This window comes from Stenella coeruleoalba (assembly GCF_951394435.1).
Source record: "Stenella coeruleoalba genome assembly, chromosome: 4".
Taxonomy (NCBI): Eukaryota; Metazoa; Chordata; class Mammalia; order Artiodactyla; family Delphinidae; genus Stenella; species Stenella coeruleoalba.
The window spans coordinates 114,800,972-114,823,993 of record NC_137149.1 but is presented as its reverse complement, the minus strand read 5'-3'; the positions used below and the strand labels follow the sequence as shown (position 1 = coordinate 114,823,993).

The window sequence follows — 23,022 nt, the reverse complement described above, 5'->3', positions numbered from 1 at the left end:
AGGGGGCTCAGCACTCATCTTCAACTAGACTTATTGTAAGGGATTTGGAAGAAGGTCCAATAGAGAAATAGGGCATAAGTCTTTCTGTAAATATGTCACTGAATGTATATAAATGAGATCTATCATTCAAATTGTAAAAAGAAACTTCCCCCAACTCATAGTCCAGAAAAACACCAATCCAACAGGTGTATCCTGAATTCCGTATGCCATGAGTAGTACCCCAGAGCTGAATTCGCCAGCAGCCATTGCTTGGGGATGGTGATGATGGAGCATTTCTGGGGAAAGTTTCTTTACACATACCTAAGGACCATTCACCCAGGCCTTTTTCTTTTACCTGCCAAAAATGCCTGCCAGCGTCAAATCCCTCAGAACTCAGGACTTCTAGGTGAGAAGTAAATGCCTCGGGATTAAGAACACAGTTTGGTTCCATCCCTCGAAATGTTGCCATTTTCCTGTCCTGTGAGATGATGAGACTGTGGTGAGCAGTTTCAGGATTAAATGTCAAGTCTACGTGAAATGTGCCGATCATTTTGTGGAGGCCAAAATATTGTTGGGGGAGAGTGAAAACCTCCTCCTTTAAATCATAAGAAAAGCCTGCTGGACTCTCTAAATTTTCATACGTGCTATGGATCCTTTCAATGTCTATCAGTAAATCCAGGTCAGGCTGCAAACACTTCTCAGTTATTTCATCAAGCAGACTTTGCAACGTGGGTCCGTGGTTTGATATTTGGTTTTTTTCTTCAATTATTTTATCTTGAACACGCTTCTCTTCATTTAGTAACCTAACATGAACTAGATCGTGCTCCATTCCCAAGAAATGCTTAAAGTGTACAACTTCAGAGTACAATTAATTCCTTTGATTCTCCACCTCCCACATCAAGTCAGATGATTTGGAGATTTGCATCTCTAATGCCTTTTCAAGCATCTTCAAGCTGCTTTGTCAGGGGCTCAATGTGGGCTTTGATCCTCCTCCTGGGAGAGGGTGCAGCCTGCTCCATGGGTGCCAGGGGGTGACCACGGTGGTCAGAGGAGACCCTGCACTGGGGACACAGCAGCTCCGGGTCCTTCTCACAGAAGAGGCTCAGAACATGCCTGTGCTTCTCACACGGGGGTTTCTCTTTCTGCCATTTCCTCATGTCCTCCGTGTTGGGAAGGTTCCTCACACAATCAATCATGAGACATAACTGAGTGTTCCTCCTGATGCCCTTGTCAGGGCAGGGCTGGAGACAGACAGGACAGGGGAAGATGTCGTGGAGACACTTCCAGCACTGTTGGATGCAAGGGTAACAAGGAGTTGTGCCCAGTCAGTGGTCACTGCATCTCTCAGGTAATCCAGGCAGATGGGGCAGCTGGCCTCTGCTTGGAGCTGTGCCAGGGAAGATGCCAGGGCCATTGTGCAGGGAGGGTTTCTGTCTGAGGAGACTCCCTTCAGAGAAACCTGGCTCTCCAGGGATGGGGACAAATGAGAACCACCTGGCCCTTCAGCCTTCTCTCTGCTCCTTCACGGCTGCCAGTAGGTTTGCCAGGATCTGCAGGGAGCTGTGGCCACTCAGGCCTATTTCTACCCCTTCCCTTCAACCCTACAGCAGCTGCCAGGAGGACTGAGAGCCCCAGTCAGTCTCTGCTTCCTCTGGCATTTCTGTCCCTTTTACTTAATGGGCTGAAATCAAGCTTGCTAGGTGGTCCTCTTCTTCACAGAGAGCCACTGCTCCCAGTAGTGACGAAAATCAACAGCACAGGGACACAATCGGCAAAATCCAGGTGTGGGCAACTCTATGGCACAACTCACCAGCTCCTTCAAGAAAATAGTAACAAGAGGGAAAAGAATGTATATTACAGAAATAAAGAGCATGTATATAATCAACAATATTTGACAAGGCTTTTTTTCTTAATTGAAATACATACATCCAAACAAAAAGACAATTGTAGTCAGTTGGGACTGTGGACATGTGATAATTTTTTAAAGGTTATTAATGAAAAGACATCCTATACTTGAAAGACAGAGAGTACACTATTTACATTGAAAACTCTATGATATGCAGGATTTGCTTCCCAGTGATGAGGAGCAGGGTTGGCTGGGGGCATCACTCACTGGATGTGTACGTGGGATGTTGTGGGCTGAACTGTGTGCCCCCCATGGTCCATAAGTTGAAGCTTAACTCCCAGTACATCAGAATGGGACCCTATATGGTAATAAAGTCTGTAATGCTCTGATTAAGGTAAAATGAGGCTGCTGGGGAGAGGCCCTTATGCAACATTGACAGATGTCCTTAGAAGGGGAAAAGACATCAGGGATGGGCACCCACAGAGGAAAGGCCATGTGAGGTCACAGCCAGGAGGAGGCCACCTGGGAGAGAGGCCTCAGGAGAAAGTGAACCTGCCAGGACTTTGATATTCAACTTCCAGCCTCCAGAACTGGGAAAATGAGTTTCTGTTGTTGAAGTCACTCCAGCAGTGTGTGGTGTTTTGTTTTGTCAACACTTGGAAAGGATACATTGGGTTTGTTCTACTATTTTCCCATTAAATTACAAGCATAACTTGTTCTATGTAAAAACTCTTTTCACAAGGCTGACCAGTGTTCTCAGTGTGCTCCTGCCCCAGCCAGACCAGCCAGCTTTTCTCTTCTTTCTTTGAGCCACAACTCTCCCTCTTCCTCCATCCTAAAATGTCCACACCCCTTCAGTCTCTGTATCCAAGGGGAAAGTTAGAGATTACAGCAGACTCAGAAGACGTACCAACCTGGGAATGTAATTTGGTGTAGCCAATATGCAAAACAGTATGGAGGTTCCTCAAAAAAACTAAAAATAGGGCTTCCCTGGTGGCGCAGTGGTTGAGAGTCCGCCTGCCAATGCAGGGGACACGGGTTCGTGCCCCAGTCCGGGAAGATCCCACATGCCGTGGAGCAGCTGGACCCGAGAGCCATGGCCACTAAGCCTGCGCGCCCGGAGCCTGTGCTCCACAACAGGAGAGGCCACAACAGTGAGAGGCCCGCGTACTGCAAAAAAAAAACAAACTAAAAATAGAATTACCATATGACCTAGCAATCTCACTTCTGGGCATATAGCTGGACAAAACTATAATCCAAAACGACACATGCACCTTTATGTTCATTACAGCACTATTCACAATAGACAAGACATGGAAACAACTTAAATGTCCATCAACAGAGGAACGGATTAAGAAGATATGGTATATATATACAGTGGAATTCTACTCAGCCATTAAAAAGAATGAAATAATGCCATTTGCAGTAACATGGATGGAACTAGAGATTATCATACTAAGTCAGAAAGAGAAAGACTAATGCCATATGATACCATTTATATATATAACAGAAGACATGGTACAAATTAACCTATCTATGAAACAGAAACAGACTCACAGACATAGAGAACAGACTTGTGGTTGGAAAAGGGAAGGGGAGGGAGATGGACAGAATGGGAGTTTGGGGTTAGCAGATGCAAACTATTATACATAGGATGGATAAACAACAAGGTCCTACTGTATAACACAGGGAACTGATATAAACCATAATGGGAAAAAAATGTATATGTATATATAATATGAATCACTTTGCTATACAGCAGAAATTAACAAAACATTGTAAATCAACCGTACTTCAATAAAAAAAAAAAGATGTACCACCATTACAAGTAATTGACCTGAGCTAGCTGCAAGTTCAAATACATGAAAATAATACTATCATTCTAAGACAGGAAGACACAGACATTTTGGAAAAGGACCTGGGAACAGCCTTGGGCACAACAGGCATTGCAGGGTAAAGAACAAAGTCCCTGGGGTCTGAGTCTCAAAAGAAGAAAAAAAAAAAGAAAAAGAAACAGGGCTTAAAAGGTTAACCTTATCTCTGTTACACTAAAACAGATTTCACACAGTTGATTACAATATCAAAGGAAACTGTGTGTATATGTCCTTATGATAGCCAGCAATTATTTATCTTCCATAAAGTAACAACACAGGCACATACATAAAACCTTAACTAGGGAGCCCATATGTTGAGAAGAAAACGGAACAGCTGAGAGCAGGGTGCTTGACACACAGCAGGTCCCAAACCCACACCTGCCCCCCACCCCCCAGCCACAGGAGCCCCTGGGACTTGCCCACACCTCCCGCAGGTGAGAGGCAGATGTCAGGTCACATCCACACCCACAGCTGAAGCTTCCTTCCTCCCTATTCTCCTCTGAACCCACAGAATTTTCCACTCTGCCAGCCAGAGAGTCTGTTCCAAATGAATGGAATGAGAACCTCCTGCCCTCTAGGACCTCCCAGACCACCCCAACTTGGCCCTTCTCCACCAGGGTGGGGTCACACAGTGTCCCCTGAGTAGCTTGTTTGTCCCTGCTCAGGCCCACCTGAGACTCTGTCCCCAAGTCCATGCTCGCCTGCTCACGCTTCTCAGTCTTGGCTCTGTGCTGGGGGAGCTGCTCTGTATCCTCAAGGCCTTTGCGGGTATCCTGGCTCCACCCACTGGGACTCTTGGCTTCTTCCCCACAGAGCAGAAGGTCTTCCTCAATCCAGGTCTGGATCCAAGTCTGAAAGCATGAAACAGCCCACCTTCTCTGTTCATTGCTGGGGTCAGAATCTGGCCCCTTGGGCCTTTATAAGCCTGTAGTGAGGTTCCTTCCCTTCATCCCAATGGACAGATTGCAGATGCAATTCGCCTGGGGAGATTACAGGCTGCTGATGACACCTCCCATCTTCCTCTCTGATTGCATCTTCTGTCCAGGGCATGGAAGACACTCTTACCTTAATCCCCTCTCTCTAATCCCATCAATGATCTAGTTTCTGGATCTATGGAAAGTCCTTACTTTTGTTTTTCTCAGGTGAAATTGTTGAATATTCTTGGCCTGTCCCTTCACAGGTTGCTTCAATTCTGTCTACCCCTTAAAGGAGGTGTTTCCAGACTTTGTCCTCTTTCTGTTTTCTAGATTTCCAAAGCCTTTCTCAACCTCTCAGGCCCTAAAGGCAGCAGAGAAGATCTCAGGACCCTGCACAGTCTAAATGGATTTCTTTACCACACATGACCCTCACAACAATAATGGCTCCCAACTGAAAGATGAGAAAATTGAGGGCCAGAGAGGTCATAGAAGGAGAGTGAGATCGCAGCCCAGGTGAGTTCTACTCAGAATCCCAAAGCCTAGACGCCTACTGTCCTGCCCTACACAAGGGCAGTGAAGAGCCCTGACACTTCTCTCCCCTGGGCCTGAGCCTAAAGGTGCAGCCTGCCCCTGCCCCTGCCTCTGGAAACCTGGGACCATTCCGAATCCCACAGGACCTGCCCCCTCACTACCTCCACAAGCATCCTACACTTTATGCTTTCAGTAGTGAGACAGCTCACAGTTGAGGATGACATTTTCTGGAAAAGTTTAGGGCAGCTTCTTATCCTCTCACCTGAATTCTCCATCATGTGTGGGCTGAGACAAATGTTGTGTTGCTTCCAGTTTGTCCTCCTAGGAGACTCTACCTCCACAAAGAAGGGACTGTTGAATTATATTCTGAGTTGATATCAAAGGAGACATTCAAACACTTCCTGTAACTAATGTAACCCCTCTTTTGATTCATGACTTTTGATATAGAAGCGTGATTTTGTTTTAAATTTATGCTAATTTTTAGTGAAATTTATTTTCTTCACAATATATATTTGATGATTTTTGAATGATAAATTCATGGATCAGTGTGGTTGTATGTTTTCCTATAGAACATTGAACTATAGTGAATATAATTTAATATTTCAGTGATTTAGAAGTGCCCTGAAGATATTTGAATTGCAAGAGCTCTGCATTTTGAAATTTTATCTGTGAGAAACTTTTCAAAGCATACCAATAGTTGTGGTAGTAAACCTATTCTGCTATTCTGGTATGAGAACTGCTATCAATAAAAATGTATTAATATGGTTTTTAAAAAAAGAAGGCACTGTATCTCTCATGTCAGCATTCCATGCATTCAACAGGGCTAGTGTGGGAATTTAATAGAAAGTGATTTTAAATGGTTTGTCAGGAAATATATAGTTTTCCTCACATAAACACTGCACTGTGTATACTAGAAATCAGCTGGAATTCATTATTCATTCAGTACAGTATTTTGCTACTCAACCAGGAAAAATAAAATCAAACACCTAAAATGAAACATAGTGATATTGGTAAATATCTGCCTATTGTAGACAACCAAACGCAAGTGACTTCTGGATCCTGAAGTCCAATATATGTGTGGTCCTGTAAAAACAAATATCAGTCCTGTATTTCAGTAATTTAAATCAATACCCTACTCCAAATGCACTTGAATGATTCATGTATGATACACATAGATACACAAGCATAGCAGTAAAAGTAGCCATCTAGCAGTCATAGCAACAAAAAGCAACACTTCATATTTTGCCAGGATGCATAAATATATAAAAAATTTTGTCAAGTGCAGTAGTGTGTGTGCCTGGGTGAGGGAGATTAGGAGTAGGAGGTGAAGATAAAGGGAAAAAGTAAAAATGAAGAGATTACTCTTGCGTAAAGTAATAATGACAGTATACAATGAACTGCAGAAACCCCCAAAACACCTACCAAACAAAAATAAAACAAGCAAGTACATTCAATGAGGATAAATAAATTCCCTGAGTAGCGAAAGCCATGGGAATAATACATTATCCATAGTGAGTGGTAAATTACTTTGTTAACCTAATATCTTTAGAAAATTTTTATTAATTAATCAAATATTGAAGTTTGCATATTTTTAAAAATTCAAATGGTGCAGAAATATATGGGATCAATTTTTCCTCTACCCTCCACATCCTCCACTCCACTAACCCATCTCTTAAAACACAATTTCATCACTCTCTTCAGTGTCAGCTTCTGTTGCCTTTTCATGTATGTTTCTGCCTCATTATTTTTTTGTTTTTATATATTTAGAGACATATGTAACACTTTTCAAGAAATATTCATGTAAAATATGGAAAAAGACAAGGATGCCTACTCTCACCACGTGCATTCAACATAGTATCGGAAGTCCTAGCCACAGCAATCAGATAAGGGAAAGAAATAAAATGTATCCAAATTGGAAGGGTAAGGTAAAATTGTCATCATATACAGATGACATAATCTCTATATAGAAAACCCGAAAGACTCCATGTAAAAAATACTAGAACTGACAATCAAATTCAGCAAGGTAGAAGGGCACAAGGTTAATATACAGAAATTAGTTGCATTTCTTTACACTAACAATGGAATATCAGAAAGGGCAAGTTTAAAAATCCCTTTTAAAATTGCACCAAAAAGAATAAAATACTTAGGAATAAACCTGACCAAGGAGGTGAAAGTCTTATATGCTGAGAACTATAAAGCATTGATAAAGAAAATTGAAGATGATTTGAGGAAATGGAAAAGCGTCCCATGCTCTTGGATTGGAAGAATTTAATATTGTTAAGATGGCCATACTACCCAAAGCAATCTACGGATTTAATGTAATTTCTATCAAAAATGTCGACCCAGGACATTTTTTTTTTTTTTTTTTTGTGGTACGCAGGCCTCTCATTGTTGTGGCCTCTCCCGTTGCGGAGCACAGGCTCTGGATGTGCAGGCTCAGCGGCCATGGCTCACGGGCCCAGCTGCTCTGCAGCATGTGGGATCCTCCCGGACCAGGACACGAACCCGTGTCCCCTGCATCGGCAGGTGGACTCTCAACCACTGCACCACCAGGGAAGCCCCAACCCAGGACATTTTTCACAGAACTAGAACAAATAATCCAAAAATGTACATACAACCATGAAAGACCCAGAATTGCCAAAGGAATATTGAGGAAAAAGAACAAAGCTGGAGTCATAACCCTTCCAGATTTCAAAGGGATACTACAAAGCTACAGTAATCAAAACAGGGTAGTATTGGAACAAAAAAACATGCATCGATGGAACAGAATAGAGAGCCCAGAAATAAACCCACACCTGAAGTCAATTAATCAAAGGAGGCAAGAGTATATATACAATGAAGAAAAATATGTCTTTTCAACCAGTGGTGTTGGAAATGCTGGACAGCTGCATGTAAATCAATGAAGTTAGAACACTCCCTCACACCATGCACAAACATAAACTCAAAATGCCTTAAAGGCTTAAATATAAGACATGACCCCATAAAACTCCTAGAAGAGAGCACAGGCAAAACATTCTCTGACATAAATTGTAGCAATGTTTTCTTAGGTCAGTCTCCCAAGGCAGTAGAAATAAAAGCAAAACAAAACAAATGGGACTGAATCAAACTCATATACTTTTGCACAGCAAAGAAACCATTTTAAAAAAAGACAACTTATATAAATATTGAGAGGAAATACTTGCAAACAATGAGACCCACAAGTGCTTAATTCCCAAAATATTCAAACAGCTCATACAACTTAAAAACAAAAACCAAACAACCCAATCAAAAAATGTGTAGAAGACCTAAATAGACTTTTCTCCAAAGAAGATATTCAGATGGCCAATAGGCACATGGAAAGATGCTCAACATCCATAATTCTCAGAGAAATGCAAATAAAAACTACAGTGAGGTCTCATCTCACACCAGTGAGAATGGCCATCAATAAAAAGTCTACAAATAGTAAATGCTGGAAAGAATGTGGAGAAAAGGGAACCTGCCTACACTGTTGGTGGGAATGTCAATTGGTGCAACCACTATGGAAAACACTATGGAGGTTCCTTAAAAAAAACTAAAAATAGAGTTACCGTATGAACTAGCAATCCCACTCTTGGGGATATATCCAGAGAAAACTCTAATTTGAAAGGATACATGCACCCCAATGTTCATAATAGCACTATTTACAATAGTTAAGACATGGAAGCAACCGAAATGTCCATCAACAGTTGAATGGATAAAGAAGATGTGGTAATATATATGCAATGAAATATTACTCAACTATAAAAAAGACTGAATTATTGCCATTTTTGCACACATGGATAGACTTAGAAATTACCATATTAAGTGAAGTAAATAAGAAAGAGAAAGACAAATACTGTATGAAATAACTTACATGTGGAATTTTAAAAACTAATACAAATTAACTTATTTACAAAACAGAAAGATTCACAGACATAGAAAACAAACTTATGGAGAGGGGAGCTTCAAGATGGCAGAGGAGTAAGACGTGGAGATCACCTTCCTCCCCACAAATACATCAAAAATACATCTACATGTGGAACAACTCCTACAGAACACCTACTGAATGCTGGCAGAAGAACTCAGACTTCCCAAAAGGCAAGGAACTCGCCACATACCTGGGTAGAGCAAAAGGAAAAAGGAAAAAAAAGAGAGAGAGAGAGAGAGATAAAGGAATCAGGATGGAACCTTCACCTCTGGGAGGGAGCTGTGAAGGAGGAAAATTTTCCACAAACTAGGAATTCCTCTCACTGGTGGGGATGGAAGGGAGCTTCGGAGCCCCAGAGGAAAGTTCAGCAACAGGGGTGCCAACGGAAAGCAGAGAGAATGCTGCACAGAGGATCAGTGCTGACCAGCACTCCCCAGCCTGAGAGGCTTGTCAGCTCACCTTCCAGGGCAGGTGGGGGCTGGGTGCTGAGGCTTGGGCTTTGGAGGTCAAATCCCAGGGAGAGGACTGGGGTTGGCTGCGTGAACACAGCCTGAGGGGGCTAGTGCACCACAACTAGTCAGGAGGGAGTCCAGGAAAAAGCCTGGGCCTGCTGGAGAGGCAAGAGATGATTGTTGCGGGGTGCTTGAGGAGAGGAGCTTACTGCTCCATGCGGTCACAGATGGCAGGGCACCTCCTACATGAGCTCCAGACATGGGCACAAGTCGCGGCTGTTATCTTGGACCAGAGAGGTGGGTGATGGCTGCCACTGCAGCCACCAAGTGTCCTGTGCGCAAGCGCAGGTCACTGGCCACACCTTCCTGGGAGACTGCAGTCTGCCACTGCCAAGGGTCCTGCGATCTGAGTCCAACTACCCCAGGAGAATACACAGCATGCCTCGGGACTTGCAACTTTACGCCGGCCTCTGCTGCTTCCCGCACTCCCCACACATCTCAATTGTGACTGCCATATCTCTCCCGCTCCCTGGCCTGCGAGAGGAAATGAGCCTTAATCAGTGCTGCTTTAGCCCCCTTTGCCTGGGTGGGGAAGACACCTGGCCCAGGCAGAGACAGGGCCAAAACCAAAACTGAAACCCAGGGCAGTGTGACCAAAGGAAAATCTCTCCATGCAGCTGCAAAAGCAGCAGATTAAATCCCCACAATCAGCTTGGTAAACCCTGCGTCTGTGAAATATATGAATAGACAATGAGTGTTCCCACAATCAAGGCTGTGGACTTTGGGGACAGCTGTAGACTTTGGAGTCAAGTGCATAAAGGAGTAAGGTCAGATCAGAGGCTGAGCAGGCCCCAGAGTGTCCACAGCAGGTCCAGACACCAACCTAGAAGTATTGGAAGATTTCCTGGGGAGGTGAGGATTGGTGGCTCACTGTGCGGGCAAGGGCACTGACAGCTGAGGCCACAGGAAAATACCACTACTATTACTACTATAAATATTTTTTTCCATTTAGTCCTATTGTTGTTTCTTTTTTTATTATTCTTTTAATTTTATGTTTTTATTTACTTTTTCTTTTCTTTTTATGCTTTTATTTTTAATACACTTTTATCTTATTTTTTCCTATTTCCACTGTACTTTTTCATTATATTGTGTTTTTTCCCTTTTTTTTCTAACATTTTTATTGGAGTATAATTGCTTTACAATGGTGTGTTAGTTTCTGCTTTATAACAAAGTGAATCACCTATAGGTATACATATATCCCCATATCCCCTCTCTCTTGTGTCTCCCTCCCACTCTCCCTATCCCACTCCTCTAGATGGTCACAAAGCACTGAGAGGATCTCCCTGTGCTATGCAGCTGCTTCCCACTAGATATCTATTTTACATCTGGTAGTGTATATATGTCCCTGCCACTCTCTCACTTTGTCCCAGCTTACCCTTCCCCCTCCCCAGATCCTCAAGTCCATTCTCTACTAGGTCTGTGTCTTTATTCCCATCTTGACCCTAGGTTCTTCATGACCTATTTTTTTTATTTTTTTAGATTCCATATATATGTGTTAGCATATGGTATTTGTTTTTCTCTTTCTGACTTCACTCTGTATGACAGACTCTAGGTCCATCCACCTCACTACAAATAAATGAATTTCTTTTCTTTTTTATGGCTGAGTAATATTCCATTGTATATATGTGCCACTTCTTCTTTATCCATTCATCTGTTGATAGACACTTAGGTTGCTTCCATGTCCTGGCTATTGTAAATAGAGCTGCAATGAACATTTTGGTACATGATTTTTTTTGAATTATGCTTTTCTCAGGGTATATGCGCAGTAGTGGGATTGCTCGGTTGTATGGTAGTACTATTTTTAGTTTTTTAAGGAACCTCCATACTGTTCTCCATAGTGGCTATATCAGTTTACATTCCCACCAACACTGCAAGAGGTTTCCCTTATCTCCACACCCTCTCCAGCATTTATTGTTTCTAGATTTTTTGATGATGGCCATTCTGACTGGTGTGAGATGATATCTCCTTATAGTTTTGATTTGCATTTCTCTAATGATTAATGATGTTGAGCATTCTTTCATGTGTTTGCTGGCAATCTGTATATCTTCTTTGGAGAAATGTCTATTTAGGTCTTCTGCCCATTTATGGATTGGATTGTTTGTGTTTTTGATACTGAGCTGCATGAGCAGCTTGTAAATTTTGGAGATTAATCCTTTGTCAGTTGCTTCATTTGCAAATATTTTCTGCCATTCTGAGGGCTGTCTTTTCATCTTGTTTATGGTTTCCTTTGCTGTGAAAAAGCTTTTAAATTTCATTAGGTCCCATCTGTTTACTTTTGGGTTTTTTTCCATTTCTGTAGGAGGTGAGTCAAAAAGGATCTTGCTGGGCTTCCCTGGTGGCACAGTGGTGAGAGTCCGCCTGCCGATGCAGGGGACACAGGTTCGTGCCCCGGTCCAGGAAGATCCCACATGCCACGGAGCAGCTAAGCCTGTGAGCCATGGCCGCTGAGTCAGTGCATCTGGAGCCTGTACTCGGCAACGGCAGAGGCCACAATAGTGAGAGGCCCGCATACAGCAAAAAGAAAAAAAAAAGAGAAAAGGATCTTGCTGTGATGTATGTCATAGAGAGTTCTGCCTATGTTTTCCTCTAAGAGTTTGATAGTGTCTGCCCTTACATTTAAGTCTTTAATCCATTTTGAGTTTACTTTTGTGTATGGTGTTAGGGAGTATTCTAATTTCATCCTTTTACATGTAGCTGTCCAATTTTCCCAGCACCACTTATTGAAGAGGCTGTCTTATCTCCACTGTATATTCTTGCCTTCTTTATCAAAGATAAGGTGACCATATGTGTGTGGTTTTATCTCTGTGTTTTCTATCATGTTCCATTGATCTATATTTCTGTTTTTGTGCCAGTACCATACTGTCTCGATTACTGTAGCTTTGTAGTATAGTCTGAAGTCAGGGAACCTGATTCCTCCAGCTCCGTTTTTTCTCTCAAGATTGCTTTGGCAATTCAGGGTCTTTTGTGTTTCCATACAAATTGTGAAATTTTTGGTTCTAATTCTGTGAAAAATGCCATTGGTAGTTTGACAGGGATTGCACTGAACTGCAGATTGCTTTGGGTATTATAGTCATTTTCACAATGTTGATTCTTCCAATCCAAGAACATGGTATATATCTCCATCTATTTGTATCATCTTTAATTTCTTTCATCAGTGTCTTATAGTTTTCTGCATAAAGGTTTTTTGTCTCCCTCGGTAGGTTTATTCCTAGATATTTTACTCATTTTGTTGCAATGGTAAATGGGAGTGTTTCCTTAATTTCTCTTTCAGATGTTTCATCATTGGTATGTATGAATGCAAGAGATTTCTGTGCATTAATTTTGTATCCTGCTACTTTACCAAATTCATTGATTAGCTCTAGTCGTTTTCTGGTAGCGTCTTTAGGATTCTCTATGTATAGTATCATGTCATCTGCAAACAGAGACAGCTTTACTTCTTTTCTGAAGAATGGACAGGGCATCCAAAATGAATATAAATAAGGAAACACAAGCTTTAAATGATACATTAAACAAGATGGACTTAATGGATATTTATAGGATATTCCATCCAAAAACAACAGAATACACTTTCTTCTCACGTGCTCATGGAACATTCTTCAGGATAGATCATACCTTGGGTCACAAATCAAGCCTTGGAAAATTTAAGAAAATTGAAATCGTATCAAGTATCTTTTCTGAACACAACACTATGAGACTACATATCAATTATAGGAAAAAATCTGTAAAACATACAAACACATGGAGGCTAAACAATACACTACTAAATAACCAAGAGATCACTGAAGAAATCAAAGAGGAAATCAAAATATACCTGAAAACAAATGACAATGAAATCAAGATGACCCAAAACCTATGGGATGCAGAAAACACGGTGCTAAGAGGGAAGTTTATACCAATACAATCCTATCTCAAGAAACAAGAAACCTCTCAAATAAACAACCTAACCTTACATCTAAAGCAATTAGAGAAAGAAGAACAAAAAAACCCCAAAGTTAGCAGAAGGAAACAAATCATAAAGATCAGATCAGAAATAATTGAAAAACAAATGAAGGAAACAATAACAAAGATCAATAACACTAAAAGCTGGTTCTTTGAGATGATAAACAAAACTGATAAACCATTAGCCAGGCTCATTTAGACAAAAAGTGTGTAGACTCAAATCAATAGAATTAGAAGTGAAAAAAGAGTAGTAAAAACTGACACTGCAGAAATACAAAGGATCATGAGCGATTACTACAAGCAATTATATGCCAATAAAATGGACAACCTGGAAGAAATGGACAAATTCTTAGACAAACACAACCTTCCGAGACTGAACCAGGAAGAAATAGAAAGTATAAACAGACCAATCACAAGCACTGAAATTGAGACTATGATTAAAAATCTTCAAACAAACAAAAGCTCAAAACCAGTTGGCATCACAGGTGAATTCTATCAAACATTTAGAGAAGAGCTAACACCTATCCTTCTCAAACTCTTCCAAAATATACGAGAGGGAAGAACTCTCCCCAGCTCATTCTACATGGCCACCATCACCCTGTTACCAAAACCAGACATACCTGTCACAAAGAAAGAAAACTACAGGCCAATATCACTGATGAACATAGACGCAAAAATCCTCAACAAAATACTAGCAAACAGAATCCAACAGCACATTAAAATGATCATACACCATGATCAAGTGGAGTTTATCCCAGGAATGCAAGGATTCTTCAATATACACAAATCAATCAATGTGATAAACCATATTAACAAATTGAAGGAGAAAAACCATATGATCATCTCAATAGTTGCAGAGAAAGCTTTCAACAAAATTCAACACCGATTTATGATAAAAACCCTGCAGAAAGTAGGCATAGAGGGAACTTTCCTCAACATAACAAAGGCCATATATGACAAACCCACAGCCAACATCGTCCTCAATGGTGAAAAACTGAAAGCATTTCCACTAAGATCAGGAACAAGACAAGCTTGCCCATTCTCACCACTCTTATTCAACATAGTTTTGGAAGTTTTAGCCACAGCAATCAGGGAAGAAAAGGAAATAAAAAGAATCCAAATCGGAAAAGAAGAAGTTAAGCTGTCTCTGTTTGCAGATGACATGATAGTATACATGGAGAATCCTAAAGATGCTACCAGAAAATGACTAGAGCTAATCAATGAATTTGGTAAAGTAGCAGGATACAAAATTAATGCACAGAAATCTCTGGCATTCCTATACACTAATGATGAAAAATCTGAAAGTGAAATCAAGAAAACACTCCCATTTACCATTGCAGCAAAAAGAATAAAATATCTAGGAATAAACCTACCTAAGGAGACAAAAGATCTGTATGCAGAAAATTATAACACACTGATGAAAGAAATTAAAGGTGATACACATAGATGGAGAGATATATCATGTTCTTGGATTGGAAGAATCAACATTGTGAAAATGACTCTACTACCCAATGCAACCTACAGATTCAATGCAATCCTTATCAAACTACCACTGACATTTTTCACAGAACTAGAACAAAAAATTTCACAATTTGTATGGAATCACAGAAGACCCCGAATAGCCAAAACAATCTTGAGAATGAAAAACGGAGGTGGAGGAATCAGGCTCCCTGACTTCAGACTACACTACAAAGCTACAGTAATCAAGACAGTATGGTACTGGCACAAAAACAGAAAGATAGATCAATGGAACAGGATAGAAAGCCCAGAGATAAACCCACACACATATGGTCACCTTATCTTTGATAAAGGAGGCAGCAATGAACAGTGGAGAAAGGACAGCCTCTTCAATAAGTGGTGCTGGGAGAAATGGACAGGTACATGTAAAAGTATGAGATTAGATGACTCCTTAACACCATACACAAAAATAAGCTCAAAATGGATTAGAGACCTAAATGTAAGCCCAGAAACTATCAAACTCTTAGAGGAAAACATAGGCAGAACACTCTATGACATAAATCACAGCAAGATCCTTTTTGACTCACCTCCTACAGAAATGGAAATAAAAACAAAAATAAACAAATGGGACCTAATGAAACTTCAAAGCTTTTGCACAGCAAAGGAAACCATAAACAAGACCAAAAGACAGCCCTCAGAATGGGAGAACATATTTGCAAATGAAGCAACTGACAAAGGATTAATCTCCAAAATTTACAAACTGCTCATGCAGCTCAATAACAAAAAAACAAACAATCCAATCCAAAAATGGGCAGAAGACCTAAATAGACATTTCTCCAAAGAAGATATACAGACTGCCAACAAACACATGAAAGAATGCTCAACATCATTAATCATTAGAGAAATGCAAATCAAAACTACAATGAGATATCATCTCACGCCAGTCAGAATGGCCATTATCAGAAAATCTAGAAACAATAAATGCTGGAGAGGGTGTGGAGAAAAGGGAACACTCTTGCACTGCTCGTGGGAATATGAATTGGTTCAGCCACTATGGAGAACAGTATGGAGGTTTCTTAGAAAACTACAAATAGAACTACCATATGACCCAGCAATCCCACTATTGGGCATATACCCTAAGAAAACCATAATTCAAAAAGAATCATGTACCAAAATGTTCATTGCAGCTCTATTTACAATAGCCCAGAGATGGAAACAACCTAAGTGTCCATCATCAGATGAATGGATAAAGAAGATGTGGCACGTATATATAAAATGGAATATTACTCAGCCATAAAAAGAAATGAAATTGAGCTATTTGTAATGAGGTGGATAGACCTAGAGTCTGCCATACAGAGTGAAGTAAGTCAGAAAGAGAAAGACAAATACCGTATGCTAACACATATATATGGAATTTAAGAAAAAAAGATGTCATGAAGAACCTAGGGGTAAGACAGGAATAAAGACACAGACCTACTAGAGAACCTACTTGAGGATATGGGGAGGGGGAAGTGTAAGCTGTGACAAAGTGAGAGAGAGGCATGGACATATATACACTACCAAACGTAAAGTAGATAGCTAGTGGGAAGCAGCCGCATAGCACAGAGAGATCAGCTTGGTGCTCTGTGACCACCTGGAGGGGTGGCATAGGGAGGGTGGGAGGGAGGTAGATGCAAGAGGGAAGAGATATGAGAACATATGTATATATATAACTGATTCACTTTGTTATAAAGCAGAAACTAACACACCATTGTAAAGCAATTATACTCCAATAAAGATTTAAAAAAATAAAAAACCTACATAAATAAATCTAAAACAATGTAACAAAATGGCAATAAGAACATAAATATCAATAATTACCTTGAATGTAAACAGATTAAATGCTCCGATCAGAAGACACAGACAAACTGAATGGATACAAAAGTAAGATATATATAGATATAGATATAGATATAGATAGATAGATAGATATAGATAGATATATTTGTTGTCTACAAGAGACCCAATTCAGATCTAGAGACACATACAGACTGAAAGTGAGGGTATGGAAAAAGGTATTCCATGCAAATGGAAATCAAAAGAAAGTTGGAGTAGCAATACTCATATCAGACAAAATTACTTTAAAATAAAGACTGTTACCAGAGATAAAGAAGGATGCTACATAATGATCAAGGGATCAATCAAAGAAGAAGATATAACAATTTTAAATACATATGTAGCCAACATAGAAGCACCTCAATATATAAGGCAGATATTAACAGACATAAAAGGAAAACTTGACAGTAACACAATAATAGTGGGATATTTTAGCACCCCACTTTCATCAATGGATATGTCATCCAGACAGAAAATCCATAAGGAAACACAGGCCTTAAATGCCACATTAGATCAGATGCAATTAATTGATATTTATAGAGCTTTCCATCTGAAAGCAGCAAAATATTCATTCCATTCAAGTGCACATGGAACATTCTCCAGGACAGATCAAATGCTGGGCTACAAAGCAAAGCTCAGTAATATATATATTTTTAAATGAAATCATACCAATTATTTTTTCCAACCACTATGAGATTAGAAATCAACTATAAGAAAAAAAAAACCTGCAAAACACACAAATACATTGAGGCTAAAAAATATGCTACTAAACAACTGATGACTCCCTGAAGAAGTCAAAGATGAAATCAAAAAATACTTAGAGAGCCTGAAGCAAGATGGTGGAGTAGAAGGATGTGCTCTCACTCCCTCTTGTGAGAACACCAGAATCACAAGTACCTGCTGGACAATCAATGACAGGAAGACAATGGAACTCACCAACAAAGATACCCCACATCCAAAGACAAAGGAGAAACCACAATGAGACACTAGCAGGGGCGCAATCACAGCAAAATCAAATCCCATAACTACTGGGTGGGTGACTCATAGACTGGAGAACACTTATACCACAGAAGTCCACCCACTGGAGTGAAGGTTGAGCCCCATGTCAGGCTTCCCAACCTCTGGGTCTGGCAACAGGAGGAGGAATTCCTAGATAATCAGATTTTGAAGGCTAGTGGGATTTGTTTGCAGGACTTCGACATGACTTGGGAAAACAGAGACTCCACTCTTGGAGGGCACACACAAAGTAGTGTGTGCATTGGGACCCAGGGGAAGGAGCAGTGAACCCAGGGGAGACTGAACCAGATCTACCTTCTAGTGTTGGAGGGTCTGCTGCAGAGCGGGGGATGGCTGTGGCTCACCGTGGAGACAAGAACACTGGCAGCAGAAGTTCTGGGAAGTACTCCTTGGCGTGAACCCTCCCAGAGTCTGCCATTAACCCTACCAAAGAGCCCAGGTAGGCTCCAGTGTTGGGTTGCCTCAGGCCAAACAACCAACAGGGAGGGAACCCAGCCTCACCCATCAGCAGTCAAGCAGATTAAAGTTTTACTGAGCTCTGCCTACCAGAGCAACATCCAGCTCTAGCCACCACCAGTCCCTCCCATCAGGAAACTTGTACAACCTCTTAGATAGCCTCATTCACCAGAGGGCAGAGGGCAGAAACAAGAAGAACTACAATCCTGTAGCCTGTGGAACAAAAAACACATTCACAGAAAGAGACAAGATGAAAAGGCAAAGGGCTATGTACCAGATGAAGGAACAAGATAAAACCCAAGAAAAACAACTAAATGAAGTGGAGATAGGCAACCTTCCAGAAAAAGAATTCAGAATAATGATAGTGCAAATAATCCAGGACCTTGGAAAAACAATGGAGGCAAAGATCGAGAAGATGCAAGAAATGTTTAACAAAGACCTAGAAGAATTAAAAAACAAACAAACAGAGATGAACAATACAATAACTGAAATGAAAACTACACTAGAAGGAATCAATAGCAGAATAACTGAGGCAGAAGAACGGATAAGTGACCTGGAAGACAGAATGGTGGAATTCACTGCTGCAGAACAGAATAAAGAAAAAAGAATGAAAAGAAATGAAGACAGCCTAAGAAACCTCTGGGACAACATTAAACACAACAACATTCACATTACAAGGGTCCCAGAAGGAGAAGAGAGAGAGAAAGGACCCGAGAAAATATGAAGAGATTATGGTCAAAAACTTCCCTAACATGGGAAAGGAAATAGCTACCCAAGTCCAGGAAATGCAGAGAGTCCCATACAGGATAAACCCAAGGAGAAAAACACTGAGACACATAGTAATCAAATTGGCAAAAATTAAAGGCAAAGAAAAATTATTGAAAGCAGGAAGGGAAAAATGACAAATAACATACACGGAAACTCCCATAAGGTTAACAGCTGATTTCTCAGCAGAAACTCTACAAGCAAGAAGGGAGTGGCATGATATATTTAAAGTGATGAAAGGGAAGAACCTACAACCAAGATTACTCTACCCTCCAAGGATCTCATTCAGATTCGATGGAGAAATCAAAAGCTTTATAGACAAGCAAAAGCTAAGAGGATTCAGCACCACCAAACCAGCTCTACAACAGATGCTAAAGGAACTTCTCTAAGTGGGAAACACAAGAGAAGACAAGAACCTACAAAAACAAACCCAAAACAATTAAGAAAATGGTCATAGGAACATACATATTGATAATTACCTTAAACGTGAAAGGATTAACTGCTCCAACCAAAAGACACAGGCTTGCTGAATGGATACAAAAACAAGACCCATATATATGCTGTCTACAAGAGACCCACTTCAGACCTGGGAACACAGACAGACTGAAAGTGAGGGGATGGAAAAAGATATTCCATGCAAATGGAAATCAGAAGAAAGCTGGAGTAGCAATACTCATATCAGATAAAATAGATTTTAAAATAAAGAATGTTACAAGAAACAAGGAAGGACACTACATAATGATCAAGGGATCAATCCAAGAAGAAGATATAACAATTATAAAGATATATGCACCCAACTTAGGAGCACCTCAATATATAAGGCAACTGCTAACAGCTATAATAGAGGAAATTGACAGTAACACAATAATAGTGGGGGACTTTAACACTACACTTACACCAATGGACAGATCATCCAAAATAAAAAAAATAAGAAAACAGAAGCTTTTAATGACACAATAGACCAGACAGATTTAATTGATATTTATAGGACATTCCATCCAAAAACAGCAGATTACACTTTCTTCTCAAGTGTGCACAGAACATTCTCCAGGATAGATCACATCTTGGGTCACAAATCAAGCCTCAGTAAATTTAAGAAAATTGAAATCATATCAAGCATCTTTTCTGACCACAACACTATGAGATTAGAAATTAATCACAGGGAAGAAAACTTAAAAACACAAACACATGGCGGCTAACACTACATTACTAAATAACCAAGAGATCACTGAAGAAATCACAGAGGAAATCAAAAAATACCTAGAGACAAATGACAATGAAAACACGACAATCCAAAATCTGTGGGATGCAGCAACAGCAGTTCTAAGAGGGAAGTTCATACCTATACAAGCCTACCTCAAGAAACAAGAAAAATCTCCAATAAATAATCTAACCTTACACCTAAAGGAACTAGAGGAAGAAGCACAAACAAAACCAAAAGTTAGCTGAAGGAAAGAAATCATAAAAATCAGAGCAGAAATAAATGAAATAGAAAGAAAGAAAACAATAGCAAAGATCAATAAAACTAAAAGCTGGTTCTTTGAGAAGATAAACAAAATTGATAAACCATTAGCCAGACTCATCAAGAAAAAGAGGGAGAGGACTTAAATCAATAAAATTACAAATGAAATAGGGGAAGTTACAACAGACAACACAGAAATACAAAGCATCCTAAGAGACTACTACAAGCAACTCAATGGCAATAAAATGAACAACCTGGAAGAAATGGATGAATTCTTAGAGAGGTATAACCTTCCAAGACTGAACCAGGAAGAAATAGAAAATATGAACAGACCAATCACAAGTAATGAAATTGAAACTGTGATTTAAAATCTTCCAACAAACAAAAGTCCAGGACCAGATGGCTTCACAGGTAAATTCTATCAAACATTTAGAGAAGAGTTAAAACCCATCCTTCTCAAACTTTTCCAAAAAATTGTAGAGGAAGGAACACTCCCAAACTCATTCTATAAGGCCACCATCACCATGATACCAAAACCAGACAAAGATACTACAAAAAAAGAAAATTACAGAGCAATATCACTGATGAATATAGATGGAAAAATCCTCAACAAAATACTAGCAAACAGAATCCAAGAACACATTAAAAGGATCATACACCATGATCAAGTGGGATTTATCCCAGGGATGCAAGGATTCTTCAATATACACAAATCAATCAATGTGATACACCATATTAACAAATTGAAGAATAAAAACCATATGATCATCTCAATACTTGGAGAAAAAGCTTTTGACAAAATTCAACACCGATTTATGATAAAAACTCTCCAGAAACTGGGCATAGAGGGAACCTACCTCAACATAATAAAGACCATATATGACAAACACACAGCAAACATCATTCTCAATGGTGAAAAACCTGAAAGCATTTCCTCTAAGATCAGGAACAAGACAAGGATGTCCACTCTCACCGCTATTATTCAACATAGTTTTGGAAGTCTTAGCTTTGGCAGTCAGAGAAGAAAAAGAAATAAAAGGAATACAAATTTTAAAAGAAGAAGTAAAACTGTCACTGTTTGCAGATGACATGATACTATACATAAATAATCCTAAAGATGCCACCAGAAAACTACTAGAGCTAATCAATGAATTTGGTAAAGTAGCAGGATATGAAATTAATGCACAGAAATCTCTTGCATCCCTATATACTAATGATGAAAAATCTGAAAGAGAAATTAAGGAAACACTCCCATTTACCATTGCAACAAAAAGAATAAAATACCTAGGAATAAACCTACCTAGGGAGACAAAAGACTTGTATGCAGAAAACTATAAGACACTGATGAAAGAAATTAAAGATAATACCAACAGATGGGGAGATATACCATGTTCTTGGATTGGAAGAATTAATATTGTGAAAATGACTATATTACCCAAAGCAATCTACAGACTCAATGCAATCCTTATCAAATTACCAATGGCATTTTTTATGGAACTAGAACAAAAAATCTTAAAATTTGTATGGAGACACAAAATACCGCAAATAGCCAAAGCAGTCTTGAGGGAAAAAAAAGGAGCTGGAGGAATCAGGCTCCCTGACTTCAGACTATACTACAAGCTACAGTAATCAAGGCAATATGGTACTGGCACAAAAACAGAAACAGATCAATGGAACAAGATAGAAAGCCCAGAGGTAAACCCATGCACCTATGGTCAACTAATCTCTGACAAAGGAAGCAAGGATATACAATGGAGAAAAGACAGTCTCTTCAATAAGTGATGCTGGGAAAACTGGACAGCTACATGTAAAAGAATGAAATTAGAACACTCCCTAACACCATACACAAAAATAAACTCAAAATGGATTGGAGACCTAATGTAAGACTGGACACTATAAAACTCTTAGAGGAAAACATAGGAGGAATATAAATCACAGCAAGATCTTTTTTGACCCACCTCCTAGAGAAATGGAAATAAAAACAAAAATAAACAAATGGGACCTAATGAAACTTAAAAGCTTTTGCACAGCAAAGGAAACCATAAATAAGATGAAAAGACAACCCTCAGAATGGGAGAAAATATTTCCAAATGAATCAACGGACAAAGGATTAATCTCCAAAATATATAAGCAACTCATGCAGCTCAATATTAAAAAAACAAACAACCCAATACAAAAATGGGTAGAAGGCCTAAATAGACATTTCTCCAAAGAAGACATACAGATGGCCAAGAAGCACATGAAAAGCTGCTCAACACCACTAATTATTAGAGAAATGCAAATCGAAACTACAGTGAGGTATCACCTCACACCAGTTAGAATGGGATTCATCAGAAAATCTACAAACAACAAATGCTGGAGAGGGTGTGGAGAAAAGGGAACACTCTTGCACTGTTGGTGGGAATGTAAACTCATACAGCCACTATGGAAAACATTATGGAGGGTCCTTAAAAAACTAAATATCGA

General features: G+C 39.8%; 1 protein-coding gene across 1 annotated transcript; it reads right to left on the bottom strand.

The window, feature by feature from the left end:
* On the bottom strand, positions 1-1,393 carry LOC307185527 (tripartite motif-containing protein 75-like; the record flags this gene model as incomplete). Its single annotated transcript, XM_079919833.1, is given in 3 exon segments — positions 1-820; positions 924-1,306; positions 1,309-1,393. Coding segments are annotated over 3 exon segments (1,281 nt in total). The 3' UTR covers positions 1-7.
* Positions 1,394-23,022: the final 21,629 nt, after the last annotated feature.